Source organism: Rousettus aegyptiacus, unplaced genomic scaffold, assembly GCF_014176215.1.
Source record: "Rousettus aegyptiacus isolate mRouAeg1 unplaced genomic scaffold, mRouAeg1.p scaffold_m13_p_7, whole genome shotgun sequence".
In the NCBI taxonomy this organism is placed as follows: Eukaryota; Metazoa; Chordata; class Mammalia; order Chiroptera; family Pteropodidae; genus Rousettus; species Rousettus aegyptiacus.
The window spans coordinates 46,767,048-46,794,669 of record NW_023416310.1 but is presented as its reverse complement, the minus strand read 5'-3'; the positions used below and the strand labels follow the sequence as shown (position 1 = coordinate 46,794,669).

General features: G+C 43.1%; 1 protein-coding gene across 5 annotated transcripts in view; it reads left to right on the top strand.

Annotated features, from left to right (window-relative positions):
* Positions 1–25,357, top strand: part of EXOC6B (exocyst complex component 6B) — a 514,225-nt gene extending 488,868 nt beyond the window's left edge. For 3 of the 5 annotated variants that reach the window (XM_016130553.2, XM_016130552.2, XM_016130556.2), the window contains 3 exons: positions 17,572–17,684; positions 18,804–18,815; positions 21,903–25,357. In XM_016130553.2, the coding sequence (XP_015986039.2) occupies positions 17,572–17,684; positions 18,804–18,815; positions 21,903–22,029 (252 nt within the window). In that variant the 3' untranslated portion in view covers positions 22,030–25,357. The remainder of the gene's footprint in view (positions 1–17,571; positions 17,685–18,803; positions 18,816–21,902) is intronic. The other 2 variants (XM_016130555.2, XM_016130554.2) reach the window with 1 other exon arrangement.
* Positions 25,358–27,622: the final 2,265 nt, after the last annotated feature.

Here is a 27,622-nt window from a genome sequence, read left to right as displayed (position 1 = left end):
CTGCATGCCAGAGAATTCCAGAAGGTTATAGAGGTAGTATGTATGGGCAGAATGGAGGCCCGTAGCTTGAGCATCAGTAACTTCTAGAAGAGCAGTGGCTGCTTGATGATTTTTGACCAACTCTCACATGCTATAAACCCAATTCCATGGCAGTACAGAGGCTCTGGGCTAGTACAGACGTGCTGTGCTTGGGGAACATACCTCTCCTTCACCTCAGTAGCCCTCTTGGGAATGTAGGGATATAATTAGTATTCCAGTGTCCAGAGCAGGAGTAATTGCTCAGCGAATTATCTGTGGAAAGTGTTAGATCTCAAACCAGCTTCTAGAACCCCTTTCTCATTTCCACCCCTTCAGCCAACATAGGACCATATTAATAGTATTTGATGGTAAAGAAAGTCCAGAGGTATTAAACGGCCAAGAAGATATAGCCCTTCAGCTGTGAAACTCCCTTTGTACTGTGCTTGGCACCATTCTATGACCAGGATATAGAAACCTCTTTGCCTATGCTTAATACTAAGTATTTCAGAGCTAACATTGGCCCAGACCTATGCCAGGTAAAAGCAGAGAAAAAGATCCTGTCCTTAAGAAGTTTATAATCTCCCCGGGGCAGCAAGACAGAAGAAATGATTAGGATGAGATAAACTGATGATACTGCCAAATGAGATATTGTGCCCGGAGCTGATCGAAGGTTTCAAATGGTCTCTTTTAAAATGGGAAGGACCTGGATAGGTCAAAAAGAAAGGGGGAGGCATTCCATCAGAGAACAGCATGAGTGAAGTTGTGAAGGCAGAAATGGGTTGGTCAGCTTCATTTTCATTTTCTTTATCATCATCATCATCATCATCATCATCATCATCTCTAATATTTGCTGAACATTTACTATGTGCCAGGCACTATGCTGAGTACTTTACCAAGTTAAGCATTATTATTTCCACTTTAAAGAAAGGTTAGTATCTTGCCTGGTGACACGTAAGTGAAAAGCAATGAAAATCCTTAACCGACTACAAGTCCTAGGCAGAGTGACTTGGATTTGCCTCTACACCACTCCTCTTTGTAAGTCTGAAGATCTCTTAAACCCCTCACCCTCTGCCCCTAGCCCGTTGTTGTAGTGTTTGTCCTGAGATCTCCTAAAGGGGATAGGAGAAGGTGTTGGGAAAATTTGGCTGCTAAGGAAGACACTTCAATTCAGGAATGTCACCAGACAAGAGAACTCGTCAAGGGGACTGGTTAAAACAAGATGATGGCGATTTGCCAATGCGCCGTGCTATCTACTTAGGGGTGATTTTCTTGCAGACATGGGAGAGATCTTGGGTAAAAGAATCGGTTCTTTTCCCCAGAGCTTGTTCTTGGTATTTAAACTGGGGATAGGTCTACTCTGAAAAAAGCATCTGCTTAGGATCTGGCCCTCTTTAAGGCCCTTGAAGGAACTCTGCTCCCAGGGAACAAGCTACATGGACAAATCTAATCTGGAGACTGTCCATCTGCCCCTGGGTTATAGAGAACATGGACATGATGGCTCCGGGGTCAGGAGAAGGGAGTTGTAGCATGGATGAGAGCCAAGGGTTCGGTCTATATTACATTGAAGCAAAAGTCAGACAGTTTTTGTTGCTTTAAAGTTCACCAAGGGTCATGTTTAGTTGTTTTTCAAAAATCTTTTTGAATAATAATGATACCCTCTGATAACAGTATTATTAACTCTAGTAACAATGTGAAATTTTCAAGTGCTTTCACTTACTATATCTCTTTTCATACTCTTATGAAATAAATTGGAGCAGGTTTTCAACAAATTCACGTAATGAACAGATTGAGAAACTGAGTCAGAAAATGATAATTATTTGTTTGAGACCTCTGAACAAATGCCATCAAGACCAAAGACCCCATTGCTCTGGCCATAGAAGAAATTAGAAGATCGAGCTTGTCTGTGCAGAATAAGAGAAGAAATCTTTCCACCCTAGGATCTCTGAGAATGATACCAACTCTCACACAAGGAGGCTTCTTTCTTCTCCTAATTTCTTCTTCCCACCCAAGTCAAACACTAGCTAATGGACATTTAGATCTTGGAAATTTTCAATCTATTCAGATTCAAGGTAATAGAGGATAGTACTATGAAAGCAGAGTTTGCCCTTCTCTGCCATCCCAGGTCAACCTCAGCTACTTTGAGAACCCTATGGAAAACCTCCTGACCCATTATTCCCAATGGCTCAGAAATAGGGATGTAACTTCCTGATGTTACTATTGAGAGAAGAAATAGTTCTGTGTTTATCTTAATTCTGGTCAGAGTGGGCTTAATGACCTCGGCAGGACTGTGCTTTCTCCTATCTTCCCGTAGACGTTCTTTCCTAAGACGAGATGGATTTCCTTTTAGTTATCTTGTTAAGAGTCTTGGCCTGGACTGAGTTTTCTCTGTGCCACTTGCTGTGGTATCAGATTCAGGGGATACTTAAATTGGCCAGCGGGGTGACCTGACATTTCTACATCATTTCGGATATATATGGTGGTAAAGATTGACTGACATTCCTTTGTCATTGTACTCACCTGGCATGTGGCCTGCTCCCTGGGTGGGTACAGGTGAGCCTGCTGGAGATTCCACTATCAGCTGGAAACACAGTTGTACAAATTCCCATTATTGAATTAATCGATAATATATTATAGTAGATTTAAGTATGCTTGTGCAATGGAGAATATTATTCAACAGTTACAAGAAATGAACTAGCTTCACATGGATCAACATAGATAGATCTTAAAAACATAATATTGAGTGAAAAACGCAAGTTGCAGAATGTTGTACACAATATTATATATAAACTAAAACATAAAACATTACTATATATTGTTTCTCTATTAAAAGCATAAACACACATAGAGGATACGTAATAAAATCATGATAGTCTCCTCCAGGAATGCAGAAGGGACAGAGGAATGGAGGGAGATTTCACCTTTGTTTATGTTTTATTCCTTTACGACAAAGGGAGGAGCTTTTAAAAAGCAAATTAGACAAATAGTTAACATTTGTTCACTAGGGATAAAATGGATTTTATATTCTTTTTTCTTTTTTAATTAAAAAAATTCAAACCTCCCTTTCCTTCTCCTTCACCTCTTTAGGCATCAGACCTGTGTCCTTTTCTTATAGATGTTGGTTCTCCACCAGCTGATTAAATTGTACCAGTAGTAGAAAGAAAGGTGGATTAGAAGTCAAGGGCTTATGTTCTAAACCCAGCCCCATTCATGGTAGCTTTGCTTATGACCATGAATCTTTCTGACCTCAATTTCCTCCTCTATAAGATAAAGGTACGGTACCATTCTCTGCGATACCTCACAGTCTCCCATTTCATTCCTGCTAAAGTGATGAGAACTACATTCTCTGTTCCATAGCCGTTTACTTGCTAATAAGGAATTCTCTAGATTTAGAATCTCAGAGATATAAGGACATTAATGTCATTGGTCATCAGTAAAAGCAGTAGGACTGACTGCTGGAGACTTTTCCAGGCCCCAAGCAGTAGTCTTCTGTGTTCTATTCTGGAAGTCTGAAAACCCTTCAAAAGCCAAAAGAATACACCTAAAGCTTGCAAAGGAAAGCAGGATGACTAAAGGTATGTTTACTAACCAAGAGACATATAATATAGAACAAACTGAAAAGGTTTAGAATCCATAATGTTTTTAAGATGTCAGACATGTAAAGCTATAAGAAATAAAATACTGCCATTTGCGACAACATGGGTGGATCTTGAGATAATCATGCTAAGCAAAATAAGTCAGACAGAAAAAATTGAAAACCACATGCTATCACTCATTTGTGAGATATAAATCTAAAAGCAACAAACAAACATGCAGTCTAACTCAAACAAACAAAACTCATGGTCACGGACAGTGGACTAGCGGTTACCAGAGGGAAATGGGGGAGGGGGAAGGTAGATGGGATAAAAGGGGTCAGATATGTGGTGACGGAAAGAAATCTATGTGAACACACAGTGCAATATATATATGACATACTATTAAATTGCACACTTGAAACTTATTGGATGTTGTTGATCAATGTCACCCCAACAATTTTTAATAATAAAGAGAAGAAATAAAATAAAATGCCAGACAAAATTCAAGCAAAAATTGTTCCTTCCTCAAAGGAGAATTTTGAGAAATAATACTAGGACAGTTTCTGACAATAGGACAATTTTAGAAGGAAAATCTGATAGAAAAAGAAGGATATGCAAGGAGGGTGTGGAAACAGAGGTAGAGAAGAGGTTCCTAGGATTTATTTACTTTCTAAGATTTCACTATTTCTTTGAGTCTTAACTGACTTTGGTCACACTGAAACCTGCCACAAGCCCCTGGCCAGCCTTACCCTTTGCCTGTAAAATTCATGGTGAGCAAAGACAAAGAACAAAGCAAGACATATCTATTCACCTCCTGCATAGCTTAAGCGAAAGGCATGCGCGGAGAACTCAGAGACATACTGATTCATCTGCTTTTCTTTGGAATAAGAACAGTTATGGGAAGCACCTGCCCGATTCATTCATTTGTATTACTTTCCTGGTCCCTGGAGGAAAACGGTTTTGAAAAGTATGCCGTGTGATCATTTGTTAGTTTTCCCTGTCCCCCTCCAACACCGAGTCAGCCTTCAGTCCTTCAGTTGGACCTGATACGATGGTCGCCATCCTTTCCTCTCTCATCCTGTGCTGCCATCCTTGCCCAGATCCTCATTACCTCAGACTTCCCTGCCTGAAAATGTTCTCAAGCCCATCTTGTATGCTGCTGCCAAATTCATCTTACTAATAAGTTGCCACTGAAATGTTACCATTCTCCATGATATGTATGTATGCATGTGTGTGTGTATGTGCATATATATTTTTTTAATTCTTAGGCTGGCAGTCGATATGCTTCATAGTCTAACTCAACTACTACCTTGTCGGTCTTCCCGCTACTATTCCTTTATACACCACCTCTGCTCATCCAAGTTGTATACCAAATTGACCCTGGAGAGAAGTCCAAAAGGGAACAGAGGGAAAAGCCCAGTCTTGAGAGTCACACTGTCCTGGGTCCAAGTCCTGACTCCATTGCTTACTGAGTATACTCTTCATGGTCCATTCTTTTAACCTTTTTGAGCCTTCATCTCTTAATCTGTAAAGTGGAGATACCTACCTCTTAGGCTATTGATGTTCCTGGGGATTAAATGAAACAGATGAGTAAGAGACCTAACCTAGTTTCTGTCACATGGTAGGTGTTCAAGAAATGTCCAATGTTTTTCTTCCCTTGAACACATCTCAGCTGCTTCTGTTTCTACACCTTGGCTTCCACTAGTTTTTTTGTTTGAAATTCCCTCTGTTCTCTGTCTAATCTAAATTGTGCCCATCTTTTTGAATGACTGGAACTTCGAATATTTTGGGCCTCTCCCATCTTTCCTCACTCTGAAAGCCTATCATACTCCCTGCAGGGACCCTTCATTTGGCTCTCAAGGGCAGGTGCTATGCTTGTTAGCACTTTTTATCACATTTGTTTAATCCCACCTATTTCCAAAATGGCCTTGAGGTGGCTCATTAAAATGATACATAAAATTTAATTAGGAAAATAGAATTGAAAGGAAGGAAATAAATTGAATGAAAACGGAAGTAGCAAATACACCGGCCCCATGGGGCTGAGACGGTGGCCTTCTTAGGAACTAGCATTTCCTCAACACATATCTTTGGAAGGCAAAACCCTTTTGAAATTGGGAGTTTATGGAGGGAAAGCAACAAAAGGGATCCTTGGTGGTTGAGGACCACTTACCATCGAGTACCTTTTTAATCGATCTGTTGATTGTTTCCAAAATTTGGCATGGGAATCTGGGTAGCAATTTTATTCACTCTCCAGCCCCTCAAACCCAGAACAAAATAGATTTGAAATAGACATCTGACTGGGCTAAGGGTTGTAAGAGTAAGCTAATTCTCAGCCTTTTGTTCAGACCCAAGCATATTTCCCAGGCCATCGAAATTCTAGTTTATTCGAAGCTTATCCAGAGTATAAGGACATTCTCACCTTTGCTATTCTTTAATGATAGATATTTTTCTTATGGGCTGTTATTTGTAATGACTTGTATGAGAAGTAACTTTCTACAACTAATGTTTCTTAATTATCCACATTTAAAAGAAAACCCATATCATTTTCATTATGAATTTGTGATGTTTTTCCTACAGGTTATCTAACCAGTGTCTCCAAAGTTTTTTGATTGACCACTGCTGTTAGCAAAAAAAAAAAAAAAAAAAAAAAATCTTGAGAATTCACCCCTAATATATTTGTATGTTTAATAATTTATTAACAAATCATAATTAGATACCTAACAACTACCAAAGGGATAGTCTGCCACACACCCTCTTTCCCACTGCATTTCAAGAGACAACATTATCATTACCTTTCAAAGTCTGCTTGTGTGTATGCCCAAATGAGTATGTACACACATATTACTATCATTAATATTTCACAGCACAATATATACTTAGGCTAAGTAATTTTCATTATTCACAATAATAGATACAAATAATTTTAAATAGACTTTTCGATAATTTCAAATTTGAGGACGGCTTTACAGTATCTGATTAAGTCATCGTCGTTTTTACTTTATAACGTGGATGATCAAGAGCTTGCACGTGGGTACCAAGATGTGTGAGCTCTACCATTTTCTTGGTGTTTGCTTATACTTACATTGTTAATATTATCTGCAATCCATGGTATCTTTGCAAGGGTGTTAAACTACTTACTCATTTTGGCCAGAGAGGGAGGATAGTTTAGTTAAAAATTCAACAATGTTGTTCCCTAATCCACTTACCTAGGAATCTTTATCACAGTGTGCTGAAAGAAAACGAACCATGGCTCCTACCTCATTTGACCATATCTATGGCAACAGCTCCATCTAAAACCCACACCTGCCAGCCTTCCCACCCTAAACAAGGGGCAACTCAGTCAGCCCATAGCAGAGACCTCCCATCATCCCGTTGAACATGTATGAACAGTAGAGTTATTATTACCCAGTGTGCAATTAGGATTTCCTTCCGTCCCCTGCAGCAGGATAGATGCTGTCGTCAGTGTGAAATGGCCTTACAGAAGTCTCTGACACAAAGGAAGGCTTGGTGTTGGCATTTTTATTTGGGAGTCCTCCCCCGGGCACCTGCTGATGACAATGGGAGAGCCATAAGCCTCCATCTTTCTCTTTCCTAAGGTAGTCTCAGAGGTTAAGAGTTTAGATAGTAAACCTATAAACCCACATTTATGAGGCAAATAAATATTTCCCAGAGTGATGGTCTCTTTCAGGGGAAGCTGCCGATGTGCACTTGGTCTCTGATAAGGAGCTTAATGAAGCCTCCATCCACCTGGCAGCTGGGTTGGAGGAAAGGCAGGGAACTGCACAGCTACTCCTTGCCCCTTCCCCTGCCCTCACTCAACCAGGGAATAAAAGAAGAGGAGGTCAGACCTTTCTGGAAGGCTCAGGAGCCAGCCTATTGAGGGGTCATGGTTGCAAAATTCATGTAAAAGCCAGATCTCTGTAATTTATACTGAACCAGAGAAACTCGGAATCTCTCCCCACCCAGTTCCATGTGGAAAATCCAAAGGCCTCCTTCAGATTTCTGCAAATCACTAGAGACTTCCAGTCTTCTTGTTTCCTGGGCTCTCATTTCCATAGTGCAGTTTTGCTGTTGGCTAGTGTGAAACTCAGCCTCTTTGAGTGCCAAAAAGAAAAAAAGAAAGAAAGAAAAATCATTCACCCAAGCAACTGAGAGCAAGCAATTGGGATTGAGAGGGTGGATTTTTAGGGGAGATTTATATCACATACTACACAGTAAAGAATTTCGAAAAAGTCACTTGCCAGACATCTCGGGCCTCCAGAGTCGTTTGGGGCCATAATACCAATAAGACTTTCCTTCTTAGCCCTTTCACACATATCAGTTAAGTCTCTTCTCTTTGGATTAGCCCCCTACTTCTCAAGAACTAGAGTAACAAATTCCTTCCCTCTTCTCTACTACATGTCCTGTCACTCTGGGGATCTTTCAAAGCAAGATTTTCCCCAAACACATTTCTCTGCCCTATAAGAATTCTGATGCCAGACGTTAAGGTAAGTTTTGCCACCTCGCTACAATTAGAAGGGTTGCCCTCACACCATTTTCTTTCCTTTTTTAATTTAGTAGATATTAGACATATTAATCTGAGTACACTGCTCTCTCTGGCCTGGATCTAGAGGTAAACTTTTCCTGTAAAGGACTGAGTAGTGAATATTTTATGTTTTTCAGGCCATGTGGCCTCTATCACTACTTAATTCAGCTGTTAAAGCACATCAGCAGTCGTATATCATCTGTTAACCAATGAGCATGGCTGTGTTCCAATAAAACTTTATTTACAAAAACAAGTGGAGGCTGTAGTTTCTATCCCATAATCTCAAAGAAAACAGATAGCAACCTTAATGAAAAGGAGTAGAGAAACCTCCAGGCTAAAATTCAGTCTCCTTAGCTTAGTACATGAGGCCATTTATTACTTGCTTCATTTATCTTGCTTATTCCTGGAGCAATCCCCACCTACCTAACTCAGGCTTAGCTGTCCTATTTTTGAACTTTCTTTGCACCCTGTTAGCATATCTTTTAGAGAGCTGACATTATTCTATATGTTATTTACCAGACTGAGTTCCTCAAGACTAGAGATGTCTTATTCATCCTTTCATGAGCTCGAAGAGTGCCTGATATATTGTTGGTACTCAATTTCAGTTTGTTAAAAAAGAAAAAAAAAAATCCTGCTTTCTGTTTCCTGTGTTTGCCCAGATTTCTGTGTGAGGATATGTACTCTCCTTTGAATGAGTGGTGCGGCACCCCCAGGGACAAGGAGTTAGGAGAGATCTTGGGCAATAAACACAAATGAATCATCAGTCATTTCTATGTTTTTAGTGGACTTTTCACAATCATTCTCTTGATCTGCCTTCAGCTATTATGATTCATATCTGAACAAGAAAAATAGATTTGGTGGCTTATCTGGGGTCACACATTCAGTCAGGAGGCTACCAGCCTGAGGCTCTTTTTGCTGTACTAAACTACCTCATGAAAGGCACCTGTGCATCAGTTTTTACGAAAAATTCTTTATAAATGATGTGATTGGTTTCATCCTGTCAAAGGTAGGGAGTGAACAAAGGAAACCTCTCCTGGTTTGATGTTCTGAATATTACTCTTCTCGTGAGTAAATATACTGCACTTATAGAGTAGCCATGTTCTGAAGAAGTAGCATATTTAGAATTTGGGCAATTAGATTAAATGTTAAGTGCACCAAAGGAACATGTTATTTGAAATCATATTGTAGTCTATCCTGTTTAACGTGTAGAATTTTGGGAGGATGTATATAAAGTGCAAATTTAGGTTTTCATACATCAGGTTTACTTCAAGGACACGCCTGCTTTGGGAGTGCACTTCTCTGCAGGACTCAGTGTTCCTGTGAAAGGAAAAGAAAGCACATAACGGAAATCGCCTCTAGGGAAGAGGGGTAGCTGTTGACAGTGTGTCTTTGTATTTTACCTGAGTTCCTACAGTCCTTCGCTCACCATGGAATCTTTGCAGGTATTCGGGGAAGAGGAAGTCTTTCTAACGTGAGGTGGGCCCCATGCTGCCTACCAGGAGCTGGCCCAGATGTTACCTTGGAGCCAAACATCTGCTGAGTTCCCATTCACTTGTCATGGGTGTCTTCCCCTGGAACCTTGGAATCAGATATCCAGGGCTGGGTTTCCACTCACCCATCATGGTTATTATCTTTCTCATTTGATGTTTCCTTCTTTCTCATACAACCTTTCTTCTAGTATTGGTCAGGACCTAGGTCTGGTCCATTTGGCAAGTTTGTTATGAGAAACACATATTATAAGTCTGTCTCACCGTCTAGCCAATATCATTCTTATAAAAGTCTGTTCGCCTATTTGAATTCCATTTAACATGTCTTTGCAAACTAACTGCTGGAAATGTAGCCTTTGCTAGTCCATGCCGTGAAGCAGTCAGGAGGAGGAAACACCCCCATCCTTGGGGAGCTCCCCATCTATGTGGGAGATGAGGCTCCTATCACAGTAATTGGTGATGAAGGCAAACACACATAAAACAGTTCTCCTCACCAAGGGCAGGCACAATATAAATTGGTTTGGTAATGACACTAGTCCCATATTGGAGACAGGCAGGACATGCTTCACCAGGCTCATTTTTACTTTCTGAGGTGTTTTTTTTTTTGGGGGGGGGGGAAGGGGGGAGGGACAATCCTTTCTGCCTAAGAAAACACGAGGGCAACCTCAGAATCATTTGATTGAATATCAGTCTATAATTCTTACTTGAAGATTCCCTTCTATTTCTTTACCAGTGAACAATTTTCACATTTGAAGTACTTCTGTTTTCTGCTGGAGAAGTGCATGCATTGTTTCACACTAACAAGGACCAACAGAGGCCTCCTTTATCTCAATAATATCTCATGCTGAAGGCCTTTCCTGGAAGTTTGCGTTGTTCTGTTGTTATAGTGCTATCTGTACTCTGTCCAGTTAACTTACTTTAGAGCCTCGGACAAGTTGTCACTTTGACTCACTTGGATTTTTCTAGCCTTTCTCAGCTACCATTGCAAAAGCAAAAATAAAGATTGTTCAGAAATTTGACTTAGCCTCAGGCAAATACCTAACTCAGAGACCAAGGTAAAAATAATAATTTTGCAGTGGAGAAACTCATCAGCCACCACCTAACCAAGCGATCAAAGTTAATACCAATAATGAGATACATGGGCATTGTGTGCAGCTGGTGTGATGCCCTAAGAAGGGCACAATATCACTTTTATAGTATTCTTGCAAAAAAAAAAAAAAATGCACATAAACTCAGTCCAGAGTATCTTAACCTCGGCACTATGAGCATTTTGGGTTGGGCAGTTCTGTGTTTGGGTTGGGCTGTCCCGGGCAGTATAGGATGATTAACGGCATCCTTGACTTCTACCCACTAGATGCCAGTAGCATCACCACCACCCCCAGCCTTGTAACAGCCAAAAATGTCTCCAGACATTGCCAGATGTCCCTGGGAGGTAAGGTTTCCTTGGTTCAGAATCTAACCATGAGAACATATTGAGCAGGCCCAAGTTGAGGGACATTCTACAAAATAAATGACCAACGTAAACTATTCATAGGTATCAAGGTCTTGAAAGATAAAAATGAGAAACTGTAGCAGATTGGAAGAGACTAAGGATACTTGCTGACTAAATGCGATTTGGGATACTGGACTGGATCAGAAAAAGAGCATTAGTGGAAAATCTGGAAAGATTGGAATAAAGTCATTATTTAGTTAATAATATCATATGAATGTTAATTTCTTTGTTCTGATCATTGTAGTGTAGTAATGTAATATGTGAATAGTAGAGAAGCTGGGTGAGGTGTGTAGAGGAACTGTCTAAATTATTTTTGTAACTTATGAAAGTCTAAAATTATTTCAAAATAATTTTTTTAATCTAAAAAGTGATATTAATAAAAGGCAAGCAGATTTCCATATTGAACTTCATGACAAAGATATAAGCGTAACTGGTATTCGATATTGATGAGGTTATTCCCATCACTCGTAAGGTATTATATGACAACCAGAATAAACTTAAAGTACACTCAGAGAGTGTGTGTGTGTGAGTGTGTGTGTGGTCTGTAACACAATTTATATTTGCTGCTTAAATTTTTCTATAAGTGCAAAACTGCAAAATATTCAGTTGATAGTTCACAAAGGAGAAGTGGTCAGTATATCACTTAATAGCACTTAACTAATTTGGCTTGGATTACAGTTATTCATGTTTTGCTCTTATTCTCCTATATGATGGGAAACTACTTCTTTTAATACCACGTGAAAGGCCTAGCCCTGTCCTTTGCACATATTAGATGCTTTTCAAACATTTGCTTAATTCAGTGGGTATACATCTTCATTAAGAAAATCCAAGGGAAGCAAATAAGTTTTATAATTCATATTTCAAATTGTATGAGTAAATATTGGAAAAGGTTACTTCACTTGAACTTTTTAAATTTAATGAGGTTATAATTTTTTTGCAACTCTTAGGAAATATAAATACAATGGCCATAATGCGGGTCCAAAGTGTGGTTCCATAAATTCTGTAAGAAGTCATCACATGCAGAATCAAGAATTTTAACTATGTTCTGACGTAAGAACATCAAAAGCCAACGACAAAGAAACCCACAACTAAAGAGGTTACCTGATTATGAAAAAAAAATGAACTATCCTTGTGGTTGTGTTAGCAAATTGCCCAGCCCATCCAGGCTTACTAGACCTCACCAGCCAAACCAGAGCCTTGGCTGTGGAACCGCCTGACTCGCCCAGGACACCAGGCTTGTGTGTACACTGATCTTTTCTCATAGTGAGACTGACGCTTAGCTAAAAGTTGTAAGTGCTTCTTTGTGCACATAGGCCACTTAACTCTATTGCAGGCACACAATCATCACTCAACTCTTGGCCAAAGTCACAAACTAATCTCAAAACATAGGATAGATGGAGTACTAGAGGTACAGGAGATCATAAAAGTGGTAATCAAGATACAGGTTTAGGTGCATCTGGATGCACCATTATAAACACTAAATCATGTTGTAAGAAAGCTATTTCTTTTTAGTCTTTGTGATGACAAAGAGAACGTCTCATTGTGGTGCTAGTATTTGTTATCTTGTGTTTGTGGCAAGCAAGAGTGGTTTTCCATTTATAATAGTGATATAAAATGTTCTTTTACATTTTTATTATAATCAAACGTGAATCGACACAAAGAAATGTTTTGTAAAAATAACATATAGCGTGAGGATATGTAAAAATTGCAAAGGTTATACTCAAATAATAAAATTTGGGGAATAGCAGTTTTAAGTTCAAGTCTGCCACATCTGACCTTCCTCTTTCTTCTCTATCCACCACCTAGTTGTAAACATCAAGAAATAAAATGCCTTAAAGTGCATGTATAGTATGCTATTTTATGTGAAAGAACAAAGGGAAGATTTAAAAGTGTATGTATATTGGCTTATCTTTACAAACAGAAACTTGGGAAAGGCAAATCCAGAAACAGTCCAGTTGGTTACCTATAAGGCAAGGAAAGAACTCAGGTAAAAGGTACACAACAATGGAAGGAGTGACACTTCTGAGTTAACTTTTTTGTATAGTTTTGACTTGTGGAAGCACGTTAATGTCCTACATATTTAAAAACTTAACAGGGATGGGAGGGAGGTGCCGAAAACTAAAAGCAAATGGAAACAAATGAACCCAATTGTATTTAGATGAATGCCATAGCTAAACTGAAGGGAAAATAAAAAAAGAACTGATCCAGGTGACTAATGAACACAAGTATTTGTACACGCTCAATCTTGGGTTAGGAGGGAGAACTGCAAACAAATTTGAACTTTTTTGTAGTGGTATGTACAAACAATCCTGAAACTATTTCAGATGTATTATAGGATTGAGCAAATTAGTAAATGAAATGATGTTGAGAGCCAGGATTCTCACTGTTGAAAAAAACAACACGCACATGTATGGAATAGAGAGAGGCAAGAAAGAGCTCTATGAGTATGATTAGAATTGAAGGAATTGTTGTAAACTTATGATTTCTAAAACGTGTGTGCACAGCTTATATAAGCACATATGTGTGTATGTGTGTAATATGTGTGCATGTGTATATGTATATTTACATGCATACATTTCCTAGCTCTGTCTGCTGAAAAGACTTAATTCCCAGATTGCCCCCAGTAACAATTTAAAAAAAAGACACTGCAATAGCAATGAGCATACCTAGCACCCAAATCTTGATCTCTAACAACATATCCACTGAAAGAAACCTCAGAGAAATGGCTGGTTGCAGAGCTGAGGCATGGTGGCTGCAAGATGAGCCCGCAGCATCTTATACCAGAAAGTAAAGTGCGTGTCACAAGGACACAGGCTCCAGCTTGAAGAGGCTTCCATTTGCCAGATCTGGGACAATTTGAGCATCAAAATAATAGGTATAATAATGAATATAAGGCATTGAAAAAAAATGGGAAACGGTGAATCCATACCAATATCGAATAGATAAATGAATATGGGAGAAGGGAGAGCACTTGCTGCAGTGGGATGCTGAGAGAAGTAACTGGTAAATGTGGAGAGAAGGGTGAAGTTGCGACGTCATCAGTTTGCAACCATCATCGTAGAGACTGAATCAGACAAGAATCTTCAATGGATACTAAATCTAAGGGGAAAGTTTAATCAGGAGAAATATATTTGCATGCTCTTAAATTCTCTCCTCAGTTGCTTACTGGTCACAGAGGAAAACATAACTCACAGAGAGTGGAGAAATCAGACAGCGTCTTGACTGGGTGATCAAAATCGGTGCCACCAAAGAGAGACAAAGGAACATTGTATACCTTCAGATATGCTGATACCCTGAGGAGGACACAGCATCACTCATGTTGTATTCTAGCTCGACACGCACGTCTTAAATGTTGTTATGAGGAAGCATGAGAAAAACCAAAACTAGAGGGAAAAAAAGAAGCGGGGGACATTCAAAAATGTCAATATCATATAAGAAAGAGAAAGGCTGCAGAAGTTGTCCAGATTAAAGGAGATGAAACAGACAAGTAAATGTAATACCTAAATCTAAACCACTTGCTATAGTAAAGCCAAAAAGAAAAAAAAAAAAAAGACTGTATAGGACAATATTGGGTCAATTTATAAAGTCTGAATATAGACAGTTATCAATACTAAACTTACCGAAGTTGAAATTATACTGTGATTATGTAAACTTACCGAAGTTGAAACTATGCTGTGATTATGTAAGAAAATATCCCTAATTCTTAGGAACATTGAAGTATTTGGGGAAATATATGCACTTCACTCTCAAGAGACTCAGAAAAGAAAGAAGTATGCACATGTGTGGAAAGAGAGAAAATACAAATGATAAGAGAGCGTGGGCAAAATGTTGACAGTGGAAAGATCCGGGTGGAGGGTGTATGGTATTCTTCATATTGCGCTTATTCTCGCATCTTTCTGATATGTTTGAAATTATTTCCAATGAAAATTAGACAAAAAATAAAAAAGAATATGATCATTAGTGATGACTAAATGCTCTGCACCCTTGGGAGATACTTTATTGAGACCTAACAAGCCCATCGTTAAGTGGAGAACCAGGCTGAGAGGGCCTGATTCACCTTTGAAAGTCATAGTCTGGAAATCAAAGTGCTATGTTGATAAGTTTGCCCTCTGGTTTTCGTGGCCTCTTATCCCATTGGACACTGCTCTGTGGAATCCCAAAGAACTGTGTTCTGGGCAGCTAACGTACTTGAATACCCCCCCAGGCTCCAGTCTATGTCCGTCTCCCTCGGAAGAGGCCATAAGACCCAGGTAGAGGCCACCCTAGAGGACTGTGGGAAGAGCACAGGTGAGGAGCACGATCTACAGGCTCACACTGGTTGAGCTTGATAGAGCCCATGCCTCAAGGGGGATAAATGAAGTAGCTTGTCATCCCAGAGCTCTTAGGTTCAGTACTGGCATTAAGAGACTTTGGTAACAAGATAAAAATAGTAAACCGTAGAGCTCAGTCTTGAACTGCCCTCCACACCCCGTTGGTGATTTACCCAGGTTTCATCAGCCAGGAAAACATGATGTTCTTTGCAGTAAATCAGAAAATACTGACACTGTTAATTCCATCACAAAAATTAGGAGTTTATTAAAAGAGAAGGTAGTTTTCGCAAATGCATATATATGTCCACATCTGAAGAGCAATACTTAACAATACTTACAGATTTTCAAAATTTTCTAGTTAAACTTTTTGTTATTCATTCACTTTTCTTTTATTAGCTCCTTGGGGTGCAAACAGTAAAAACTTCCCCAAGGTTTTCCGACATTTTCTGAGAAAAAAAATATTTTAATTAAGAAAATGCTATCCCTTTTCATAGTTTTCCCGGGGATTTGGGGGGAAAGCATAATATTTGTAAAACACACAGGAAGACCTTTACAACAACGGGTACTCTGAGTGTCACTTTTGCTTCTTTGGAACAAATCAAGAACTATCTTGAGTGCTCTTTGGACACTGTGGACAGAAATCCCAAGCTTAGACTAAGAAGTCAGGGAAAACCCTCTTCTAAAAGAGAGCTCAGCGAGGCCTTGGGGCAGCAGCAGGAAGCAGTAGAAGCCGTTTTACTTGCCAGCTAACATAGGCATGACCAAAAGAGGCCTGCGAGGGCCCTTCGGGGCCAGCCAGCGTGTCTATTTGCCTCTCCCCATTCTCTCTCTCATCTTTAGCATCCCTTTCTTGGCTGAGGGTGTAGGGGCTTTTCTCAGTTTAGGCTTGGGACTTCAGCCAATTCCCATCCTGCCTGAGGAAGTTCATAACAGCTATTCTAAGAGAATGGATGGAAGTGGAGGCTTGGCCAAGCAGCACGAGGCCCACACCGCCTGTTTGCTCAGCTGCGCAGTGGAGACCGACAGTAGAAAAGGTGTGCCTGGAGCCCGGACTCTGGCGCTGGACTTGATTCTCAGCCTCTCTGCCTTTGTTCTGCACAGAGAGACAGCCATCTGCTTATCTCCTTATCTCTTAGAAAGGGAGAAGTAGGAAAATGTCCTCTGTCCAAAAACACTTAAATGTATCTCATTACTAGAGACTGCTTAGAGAGCCCTCTACACAGTGGTATGATGCGGGGACTCCGCCCTTTCTAGAAGCTTATAGAAAGGAGCTAACAGCTTCTCTTTCATCGCCCCTACCCTTGAAAGGCACTGTTTTGTTTCGTTTTGTTTTTAACTTGGTTAAAATTTTTAAATACTTGTTAGAGTGATACCTGAGGCTAAAACTGACTGGGAAGGAAAGCCTTTGACAAAATGTGTTTGGTTTTTCTAAATCAAAATCTCCCCCAGTCTCAGAACTCAGTTTACCCTCAGAAAAACTCTCACTGTCTGCTGATAAATCCACGTCTAGTTTTTGGCACGCCTCCCTAACACTTGTAACCCAGTTCCAGACTCCGCATCCTCAGTTACGGGCTGTTTCCCAGGCCTGACCTGCCACAGCCCTGGTTGTCAGTCCCCAGCCAGTATCCACACTGGTGTTACACGTGTCGCCGCCAATAAACGCTCCGTGACCCGTGTATGCCTCAGCTCAGTGTTTGTGTGTTGTGTACGTGTCCTGTTTGTTATGGGCATGTGTCTGTGTCAGCTGACTAACTTGGGCAAAGTCAGTGCAGCAAGTCATGAAACCGGTACCTGAACTCAGACCTTTTAACCTGAAAGGTGATACAGTTACATATGTGGCACTGGACTACACCCACCTTTATTTGTTCATTGTTGAATTCTCAGCTTCTAGAATTCTGCTTGATACATGGAAGGCATTTGATAAGTATTTATTAAATAAGTGAGTATTATGATAGTCCTGTGTTTTGATTCAGTCCCATGTTATAACGGGCCCTCCTCTGGGAGCTAACTGCTAGCATATAGTCTTAGCAACATGACGGTGCTTATGGCAGAGATGACTCTTACTTCTAACGATTACTCTTTTATTTTCTCAGTTGCTAGGGGTTTCTGAGGGGTTAGTTTTGTCTTTCTGACTAATCCCTGGGGTCGGGATTTGGATGTTTTACAGCTCTTGGATCTCTTCATCCAGTGGGATTGGTCCACCTACCTTGCTGACTATGGTCAGCCCAACTGCAAGTACCTCCGGGTAAACCCAGTGACGGCTCTGACCCTGCTGGAGAAGTGAGTACGCAGTTCAGCGGTCTGTTTTGGGAAGTGAAGAGATGGGGATAGGGGTGGCGATTTAGAGGAGAATTTTGTCCTTACTAGGACCTCAGAAAAGCAGCAGAGACGCTCTGTTCTTGAAGTTGCCGTAGGTGCTCTCAGCAGTCTCCATCCTTAGGTTTGGCAGGCCAGTCTTCCTGTGGCCTCTTAGTTTACGAAACCCAATGAGGTGGGCTGAGTATGGGTCAGTTGGACTCTAACATTACCTTGGAGCCTAATGGGGTGACTTATCTTTAACTAGAGATGGCAAGAGAAGAAAAGAAGGTGCCTTAGTCTGGAGCTTGGGCCAGCCTAGCAAACAGAACAAGGCTGGCCCCAGCTGCCCGGGGTATGATAATGGGTAGAACAGCCACACAGAACAGCTGATGGCTTCTCCAGTTCCTAGCAGAGAAGCTCCCAGGCTTACCGAAACCTCCTCCAGCGCCCCTCCCCCAACTCCTGCTCCCTGCCAGATTTAGCTTGATTGTGCTGACTCTCCCAAGAAAGCTATGTTGGAAAAAGTATCTAATTCCTGCCTGGTAGTCACTAGTCAGCAAAGGTTGCTACCACTGAGACTGGGTTAGCCAGATCCAGGATATCTCACAGCTAACCAACATGTCATCCAGATGCTGGGATTGCTCTGCATTGCAGCCTCACTCTGGCTTCTGCTAACCTGGTCGAGAGCTGGCAGGCCAGAGACCAGGAAGAGAAGCTTTTTCTTGTCTTCAAACTAGTTGACCCCTAGCTTCTTAGAAGTCTCTTAGAAGAGTATCCTGCATCTAGGCAATGCGGCAAGTACATAGATGGCTAGTCAAGCAGTCTTAAGTTATAGGAAGGCAAGAATTAGAGTCTAGGAGGTCAGAATGGCACCTTAAGCAGAAGGAGAGGCTAAAATATGTCCTTCCTACTATGTAATATGATAGGGGGATAGGAGGGGAGGAGATGGAAAGTGAGCAAGGGCAAGATGCAGAGGTATATGTTTGGAGCCAAGAAACTAAGAGCCCAGAGTGTAACTTTGTCCAGACCGAGACAGAGACTGATGTTTCCATTTTAACTTTGTTTCCCATGGTTCTCTCTTTCAATGACCTTCCTCCCTAGGATATCTAGAGAGTAAGTATCTTATTCACTTGGGCCTTTTCCATCACTTTGAGGCAAGTCCTTCTGGTTTCCTGACTGACACTAATGATTACACTAAAATCCCTACCCCGTGAGTTGTCCGCTCTCTGACACACTAATCTACTAAACCAGCCTTCTGCCAACTGGTTGGCTGCCTGCTCTATCCTTGGTCCTTAGAGTGACCCTTGGCTTACCAATTCCTTTGGGGCTGGGAGTGGTGGCAGGGATTTCTCCCATCGGTGTCAGGTAAAGAAAAGGTCGTTCCCACTCACCTTCCTGACACACGCAATACTCTGGCTAGTGGGGGGCCTGAAATTCAGCCCTGACAGCAGGGAGCGCCTCTGCAGTCTTCCCTCCTCCCAGTGGTGGAGCCCATGGCTTTAAGATCTGCAACTTATGTCTTCCATGTAAGGCTTTTTCTTAGAAGCAAGACCTAATCCCAGAGTTCTTGGTAACCAACTGAAATGGGGAACATTTTGGCTTTTGAGTAGGTGCTTAGATATCATTTTCATTATGTGTCCAAGTGTGCTCTGGGGTTCCCTTTCAGCCAGTTACTTCTCTGAACAGTCCCTTCCTCATTTGTTCCTGAGAATTTCTAGATTGAAGAAGTACTGGCTCATCCACTTCCTTTGGATCAATATTAGAGTAAAATGATCAGCCTCTCTAAAGCATTCTGGAGGCTTAGCCAATAGCAAAGCCATGTGCTTAGCCCTAGCAATCAGCAGGGTTTGAAAGCTTCATTCCAAACATAATTGAGTCAGATCACTAAAATCTATATTTCCCAGCCTCATAGGAATCAGTCCCTTTACTTGACCCATTCCTGCTTTCCCCGTAGCCAACTATACCACCAGAGCTTGACCTCTCTCCTTTCAACCTTGCACTTCTGAATAGGGTGAGAAATGGAAACACCCAAAGACGTGAAGAGGACGTTCAGGAAAGAGAAGAGGCCCCTTGGGCATTGAGAGGTGGCCATAGCCAAAGTTGATCAGGATCCTGGGATTACTGAACGGGATGGGAGGCAGGGAGGGTTCTTTGATTTTAGAGCATTCTAGAGTACAAACCAGCATGCCGCCATCAGCCATCAGGGCACTAGAGTTTATCGTTCAAATAATCTTAACTTGACTATAATGGTCAAGAAATCCTAGCTCCTGAGACTCAGAGATGACCCTGTCCCCTTACTCTTACCTTACTGGAGGAGCTTCCCTATGAGAGCTGAAAGCCAGCACTAGCTGCCTGTCTCTGGGCTGATCTGAGGAGTCATGAAACTAATAATCATATGGGATGTTAAATTAAATGTTCCATAAATGTCAGAAGCATTTTTCTTCCTCCTTTCTTTTTATTTTTATTTTGTGTTGTTTTTGTTTAGATTTATAGCATATCTAAGAAAGGAAAAGGAGTCCTCCTCTGGGATAAATAATCTAAAACCAGACCAGTTCCACAAACATAATTGTGCAATTAAGATGGAAAGGACCAAATACAGTAATCACAGCCTTGAGGACCCTTGTGCTTTCCTTTCAACCTAAACCTCTGTTCCCTCTCCTTCTTCCTGGCCTCCAAGCACAGGCCTCCTCATGTGGGTGGGTGTACCATATGTGCAGCGTTCTCGGTTTGCTTGATGAGTAATTCCAGTCAGAAGGTCCTTAAGCTTAGGTCCGAGAGAGAAATCCCAATGTGGTGTGGCCATCACTATTCACTATCAGCCAGAGACATAGACTTACGGTGTTCAACAGAACCTTCTTACCACATGGAAAGAGAGGCCCTTGTGAGATCTCTGGCCTTTTGACCCACTGGCCTCTAATCTGCCCCTCTACACCGGGCCACCCCTCAGAAAACAATTGCCCTGGGAAGTATACCTGTGAGGAGCTTACTCCCCAGTGCCAGCTTCCTTCCCTCTTCTAGCCCGGCTCTGTGCAACCCAGGCAGCCACAAGGTCAGAAAGATGGCTCAGCTACTGGCAGATGATGGTGAAAACCAGCCTACACCTACCCCAGGGAGAAATTGGTCTGGGTAGTGTTCTCAGTTCTCTAACACTAGACCCAGCTGCGGGCTAGCAGTGTGGTGTGCAGAGGCTGGGGCCAAAGTTAACAGTCACCAACAGATGTCAGGGATCATAGGCCCTCTGTGGGGAATAGCCCATTCCTGGATTCTGTCACAGCGACCTGGTCAGACTTGGGGGTTTCTGTGACAGCCACTGCCTGGCCTTGATTTTCTATATCCCATATCTCTGTATCTGCCAGGACCACTGGCCAGAACTGCCCAGGGTTTGTGCTCTAGGAACATGCCATCTCCAGGGCTACAGCATGACCTAGTAATAGAAAGTTCTCCAAAGGGCAAAGGTCTGAGAATGGACAGCCACTGAGAACTCAGAGGCTTCTCTTGCCAAAAACGCTGATTTATCAAGTGAGAGGGTGACCCAACCTTTAGTCCTCTGTTTTCCTCAGCACCATGCCCTTTTTGCCACCTCACGGCCTCCGAGTCCTACTCTGAGACAAAAGAAAAGAGATCAGTCAAGCCCTTAGTTCTGTTAGGGATGGGATAAAGTAACCAGCTATAGAGAGGTTTAGAATTACACCGTGGCTTTGTTATTCATGTCCATATGGAATTTCTAGTGAAGAACATCTTTCTGCTTTACCTTTCAAACACCAGCTCTGAAGTCCCAGCAGGATTAAGTAGGCTTATGAGGTGGTAAGTAGATCCTAGACATTCTGTAAGAGCCTGTTGACCATCACTGCTGTAGCATGTTCCAGATACCTGTAACAGGTGATAGACACAAGAACAACACACCTGTACCTGGAGGTAAGGGGATGAGGCAGGTAGGGTAGGTATGATTGATAAGGGGATTGGCCCCTCCAAAGCTGGCTCTTGACTATTTTCCAAAGGTGACTGAATTCGATAGGGCTGTGGGTACCAGCAAGACCCTAGCTTCCTGAATAATAGATCAATATGACCTTGACAGTGGGGATATTCTGGACTCCTAACTCTGGGTGGCAGTTAAGATACGCTGCGCCATCCTGCCTACCTCCTGCCAGTCCTCCTTCCACCGTTGCCTCCTCAAACACTTTGCTCTCTTTCTCTGTTTAGGATGAAGGACACTAGCCGCAAGAACAACGTGTTTGCACAGTTTCGGAAAAATGAGCGAGACAAGCAAAAATTGATTGACACTGTGGCCAGGCAGCTCCGGGGACTCATCAGCAGCCACCATTCGTGAGGGCTGGCCTCGGGCCTACAGAGGCTGCTCACTACCGCCTCATAGTCCGGGACCCAGCCCTGGCCGGCCCTGCATTTGTGCATTCTTCTTCAGAGAGAGAAATGTATTTTTTTAATCACCTATGTACAGTATTCGCATAACCTTTCCCTATAGTAAAAGAGGCACAAGAATAAGGAAGCATATGAGATATCGCTAGGCTGGGACTCAGGGGAAGTTACTACTACACTGTCTGTTCATCCTGGAGATGGTGGTGTCGTCAGTCCCAGTATGATGAACCACTTTTCATCAAAGGCTCTGGAGCTTAGGCCTGGGGCTCAGGAACTACAGAAACAAAATTGGTACTTGGCACCAGGAGGTAGGCGAGCAGGCAAAGGTCCACTCCTGGGTGTCCCATTCATCACATGGTGAGGCTGATTCTTCCTGACGTAAGGAAAGGGCCTGGAAGACATTAGCATTAGGTCTGTTAAAGACTAGGACACAGCTCTGGAGCTTCTTCTCTTCAGTCCACTGGCTTTCATTAGCTGGTGAATAAGCAGGGCCTGTGGCAAGATGACAGCTTCACTCTACTCCGCCAAGGATGGCAGTTTCTTTAGCCCAGATCTGACCCAGCACTTGACTGCTCATTTTGGGGGGGCAAGATAGAGCTGAGTGGGTAGTGGTAGTAATTGAGCCCCATGACTAACTGTAGATTGATACCCCCACCCCAGGAGGCCAGCGTGAACGGAATCGGAGCCTCATCCCCTTCCCCATTCATCTCATTTTCTCCCTTCAGGGTCGGGGCACTGGGCACAGGGTGTAGGTCAACAGTTATTTCCACAGGTTTTCACAGAGAGTCTCAGGCCGGGCCTCCTCTAGCGGTGTTATTGGGATAGGTCAGAACCCAGAAGCCAAAAATGGCCCTTACTTTACTCTTAGGTAAAACTTGAAAATCACTAGAGATTGTTCCTTTGTGTTTTAAAACCACCTTTGTGGTCTCCATCTTGAAAGGCAGTGACACCGGTGCTGCCCTGTGGAGGCAGCCACAGCTGGCCTGGGTGCCTCCAGCACTGGAGCCATGAAGTAGCCAGGGCCAGCCATGGCGAGTGGTCTGTTTCCTCTGGGCCAACTGCCCCTCACTAAGTCATATCTTAGGTATGATGCTCTTGCTACAGCCCAGAGCTTCTTGTCCTCTTTTGCATTTCCCATAGCCATCTTTTGGTCTTGTCTGAGAAAGATTATCTGTGATCCTATCCCCCAAATTCTACAGTTTGTGTGGGGAGCCTGGACCAGCTACCTTGGAGACAGTGTCACTGTCCCAGATGGGCTCCTGAGGCTTAATCCAAGGGCTTTGCCACAAGGTCAGTCAGAGGAACCTGGACATTAAGATGCTCCAGGAAGATGCTGTTGTGGCTACTGGCAAGAGTGTAATTGTGCATCACAAAACAATGACAAATAAGCCACGCAGGCATTTCCAGCTCTGATTAGTGGGAGGGGACACTCATCAAACAGAATTCTTCGCTAACTTTGTCAGCCGAGTTCCTCCTGGGGAAGGCAGTGCTTCCATTTTTATTCCCTCTCCCCCCGACCCCTTGCCCCCACCCCTATCCCATCACAACTTGAAAACCACAGGGAAGAGAATATGCACACAGACACGCAGACTTCCTCAAAGCTGGAGAGGCCAGGCTGCACGTGAGCTCTGAGATGCCTTCTGAGTCTCATCCCAGGGACACGGCAGTTGGCTCAGGGCCTTAGGACGAGGAATGAGTGCTGCTACTCACGACTTCAAAATCCAAGGGAAGGGACGGGCCCATGAGAATGAAACCCAAGATGCCATCTCCCAAGCCTTGGATTTTATTGAAAAAGAGCAAGAAATGATTACACTAACCTGAAATCCTATTGCTTAAAAAGGACCCAAAACACCCTCGCTAGTCCCCAGTTTGCAGCAAGATCTCTTCAGCTTTGAGCTCTGTGACTTTGAAGTGGGAATGCAGTGAGCCAGAAGTGTGTCACAGTTTTTATCTTTTCGTCATTTTTGCTGGTCTGGTCTCAAACCTGCACCCTGGAGAAACTGCTCTAGAGGAAAAAGTGAATAGGGCAGAGGAATGAGGGTTACTCTGCACCTTGCTCAAGGAAGCACCTTGAATAAGAAAAACCTTATTCAAGTTCAAGACGCATAAGGGCAGACCTCGTGGTCTATATCTTTTTCCCTCAGTCTGCCTTCCAACTTCTGTAACAAAACCAACATGCTGTTAGTGAGTTGTCTTGTTGTACTGAGGTGTTACTGAGTTGTAGAGACACACTCTTCATGGGCAGAGGAAGGTAAAAAGATCAGAGACCAGCAATGTCCCAAATTGTTTGAATCCGTGAAGAAGCATTTTTAGTTTTGTCTGTAGGCCTTTAGCTGGGCCAGCCCTTCAGAGGACCTATGCAAAGCATGCATGCCCACACCCCTAAGACTCAAGTGCCCAGAGATCTAGAAGTGCCCCGGAAACCTCAATAAGAGGGAGAGAGCTTGAGTGGCCAGAAGCCTACCAGCCTTCTAGATGGAATTAACCCTTGGCCAAGTTCTTGGGGAAACCGGGTCCATGTTCCTGAAGGGACAGTCTGGTTTGGGACCCTAGTGGGCTTCAGCAGTAACATACGCAGCTTGCACAGTCTTAACATTCATTGGAAAATCTCTCTGGGTAGACTATAAACGAAGCTGTTGGTCGATGGAGAAGAGGACCTGCAAATTGGAACCAGCAGAGTCTCCGCTGGCAAAGAGAATCTCGAGCTTCCGGGGAGCATTCCCCAGTGTTGCCACTGCTGACCAGACCTAACGGTCTCTCAGGCCTCTAAGCCAACCTGGCTTTCCTGCACACTTGACATGTGCTTGCTCAGCAAGTCCCAGACCCAGGGTCCTTTATCCCAAGGTTGCCGTTGGCCATTACCTTCCTCATAGGACCCCTGAGCACACTCCCTGGGGCCTGCTGCAGAAATCCCCCACCTTAGCCACCCTTCTCCCAGGGCTCCACTCTGGGTTGCTTCAATGGCCTCATTTTTTTTTTTCCTTATCTTTTTTTGTCTTTTAGTCTGTGTTCACAATTACTTTTTATTAATGTGTTGGAAATGGCCTTTTTATTTTGCACAAATATAGTTGCACATTTATGGAGGGAATTTAGAAGAGTCCATTTTTAACTCTAAAGGGAACTTTTTTCTTTAAAACTCACTAGTAAAGCTACTGATACAGATGGGCCTCTTGGTTAGTGGAAAACCTCCTGTATGAAAAGAGCATGTTCATTCCTCCTGTACATTTTCCTCTTCTAACTGCTATTAAACGAGAGAGCCTATGTACCTGTTTCAAAAGCCACGGTGTCGTCTCATGGATTTTTTGTTCTCCTACCCCTTTCGCACATTGCAGCTCTGGTTGGTGAACTGGATGACAGACATTACACCCCTATCACCTGGCCTGAGGACGAGAGCAGGCAAAGCCTGGTGGGGAAGAGAAAGCCTACCTGCCACACAAGGCAAGGAGCCCTTGCACACATCCAGAACTACTGGGTTAGGTTTTCCTGTCTACAGTTAACACTGGCATCATCATCAAGAGGATTAACTTTCGAAATGCCTGGTTTATGTGGAGTACCGGGCCAGGCAACTTGGGCCCAGTGTAATTTGAACACCGGTCCTGCCATGGAAAGGTTCCCAGCCAAGACAGAGTGATACAGAATTAATTATCCAGAACAAAACCAGATTGGGGGAAGGGGAGAAAGCGTAAATTAGAGCTCTGTAGGGAAGAGGGACAGGTATCACGGCCTCGTGTAGGAATGGGTCTGATAGGGAAGACAGCACAGAGAAAGCATGACGTGAGTTGCCTGGGCCTCGAAGGAATTAAATCCAAACTTTGTTAAGCTATGGGAGTATTTTTTGGTGCAGACTATATTAGAGTGAAAAGTTGGCATGAATCTGGTATGTGCTGGGAGGATAGTGAAGAAGCTGGTGGGCACACCTGAAACCACGGTGCGTGAGGCTGGAGGTGGTGTAACAGCACCCAGCCTGTTTGCCCCCTAGGCTGCCATGGAAGCCGTGGGAAGAGGATGGAAAGAATTTCTGCAGTGACAAGTCTGGTTTCTACAACTGGGCTTTGATGGCTGAGAGACCTGGGCTTTGATGCCTGCTGTGACACCTGCCAGCTGGATGACCTTGTACAACTAACTTTTGAAATCTCATAATCCAGTGAAAGTGGAATAATAGTCCTTAATTTACAGGCTTGTTTTTGTGAGTGTAAATGAGCTATGGATGGTCAAAATGCTTAGCCAGTACCTAGACAGAGCATATGTATTTAAGGCCTTTCTCTTCCTCACCTCCAATTCCATAACATACCTCAAGGCTGAGCGTTGGACAGAAGTGCCCAGAGCTGCTCTGCCTCCTGGCTTTTGCTCCCCACACCCAGCACAGCAGTCAGCACAGGGAGGCCCCTCGAGTTCCTGTACATGACACGGGTACAAGCCCTTCGAGTCAGCCAGCTGACTTCCTGGATCAGAGTGGAGCCAGTCCTTCAGGTGGAATCTCCCTCAACGCCACCTGGAAACTTCTCTACTCTCATTTTGGAACCCCTTCTAGAATTCAGGAGTTCTTAACCAGGGGTCCACGAACTCTTAGAATGGCTTACATTCACCCATTTTTCTGGCTTTCATCAATATCTAAGAAAGATACAAGATTAAAATACTGAATAATAACCAAATCCCTTTGGAAATGTGAATCTCCCAGTGAGGGAAAGCCAGAAGCTTTGAGCAGTTACTTTCTCTCCCTGCCTCATATAGTTCTGGCAGGAGATTTTTTAAAACCTGGAGCTCTGCCAACCCCCTTTTCCAGGAGCCCCCACATGAAACCCAGGTCACGTAAAAGGCCAGTGCAGCCACCATTCCTAGCTTTCCCCACACCAGATTAGGGTACTGAGGTGGGCATGACTCTGCACCTCTGAGCATAGAGACCTTTCCAGCTGGTTGAGGAAATTGCAAACAGGGTCTGATACAGAGGCTCGGGCCATCAAAGCCGAACTGAAAGGACTCGCCCCAGAACATTTCCCGAAGTTCTGAATGCTGCTAATGCACCATCTCACCCAGGCCCTTATCCAGAGAAGGGCCAGCAGCCTTGGCGAGTGCTCTGAGGGCGGAGCTGGGGAGACAGAACAAAACCAGGGACGGATGTGAAGCAGTCACGAGCGTGCCCCTTTCCTTGTGGCTGGGCTTCCTATCTGCTCACCAGGCAGATGAGGATGGGCAATAGCTAGTGGAAGGTAAGAGGAGGGAGGGAAGGAAAATGCCAGACCCTTTTTCCAGGGGCCTCAGTTTTGAATTTAATGGGCAGTGTTAGCCAGGAATGAGAGAGGCTCCAGGCCCAGGGGACCAGAAAACAAAGGCTCCGGAGGAAGTAGAAGGAAGAGGAGGAGGGAAGTGGGGGCCTGGTCATTGTGTGGGAGAGCAACCCCTCTATCTGTTTCAATCACTGGTGGGGTTAAGGTTACTCTGCACTTGGGGCCCAAGCTCTTTTGTGGGGTCTGTGACATCAGCCATTGTGATGGTAATGGAAGGGCCTCTCTCACTGGGAGCACCCTTCATTGGCCAGCCCACATCAA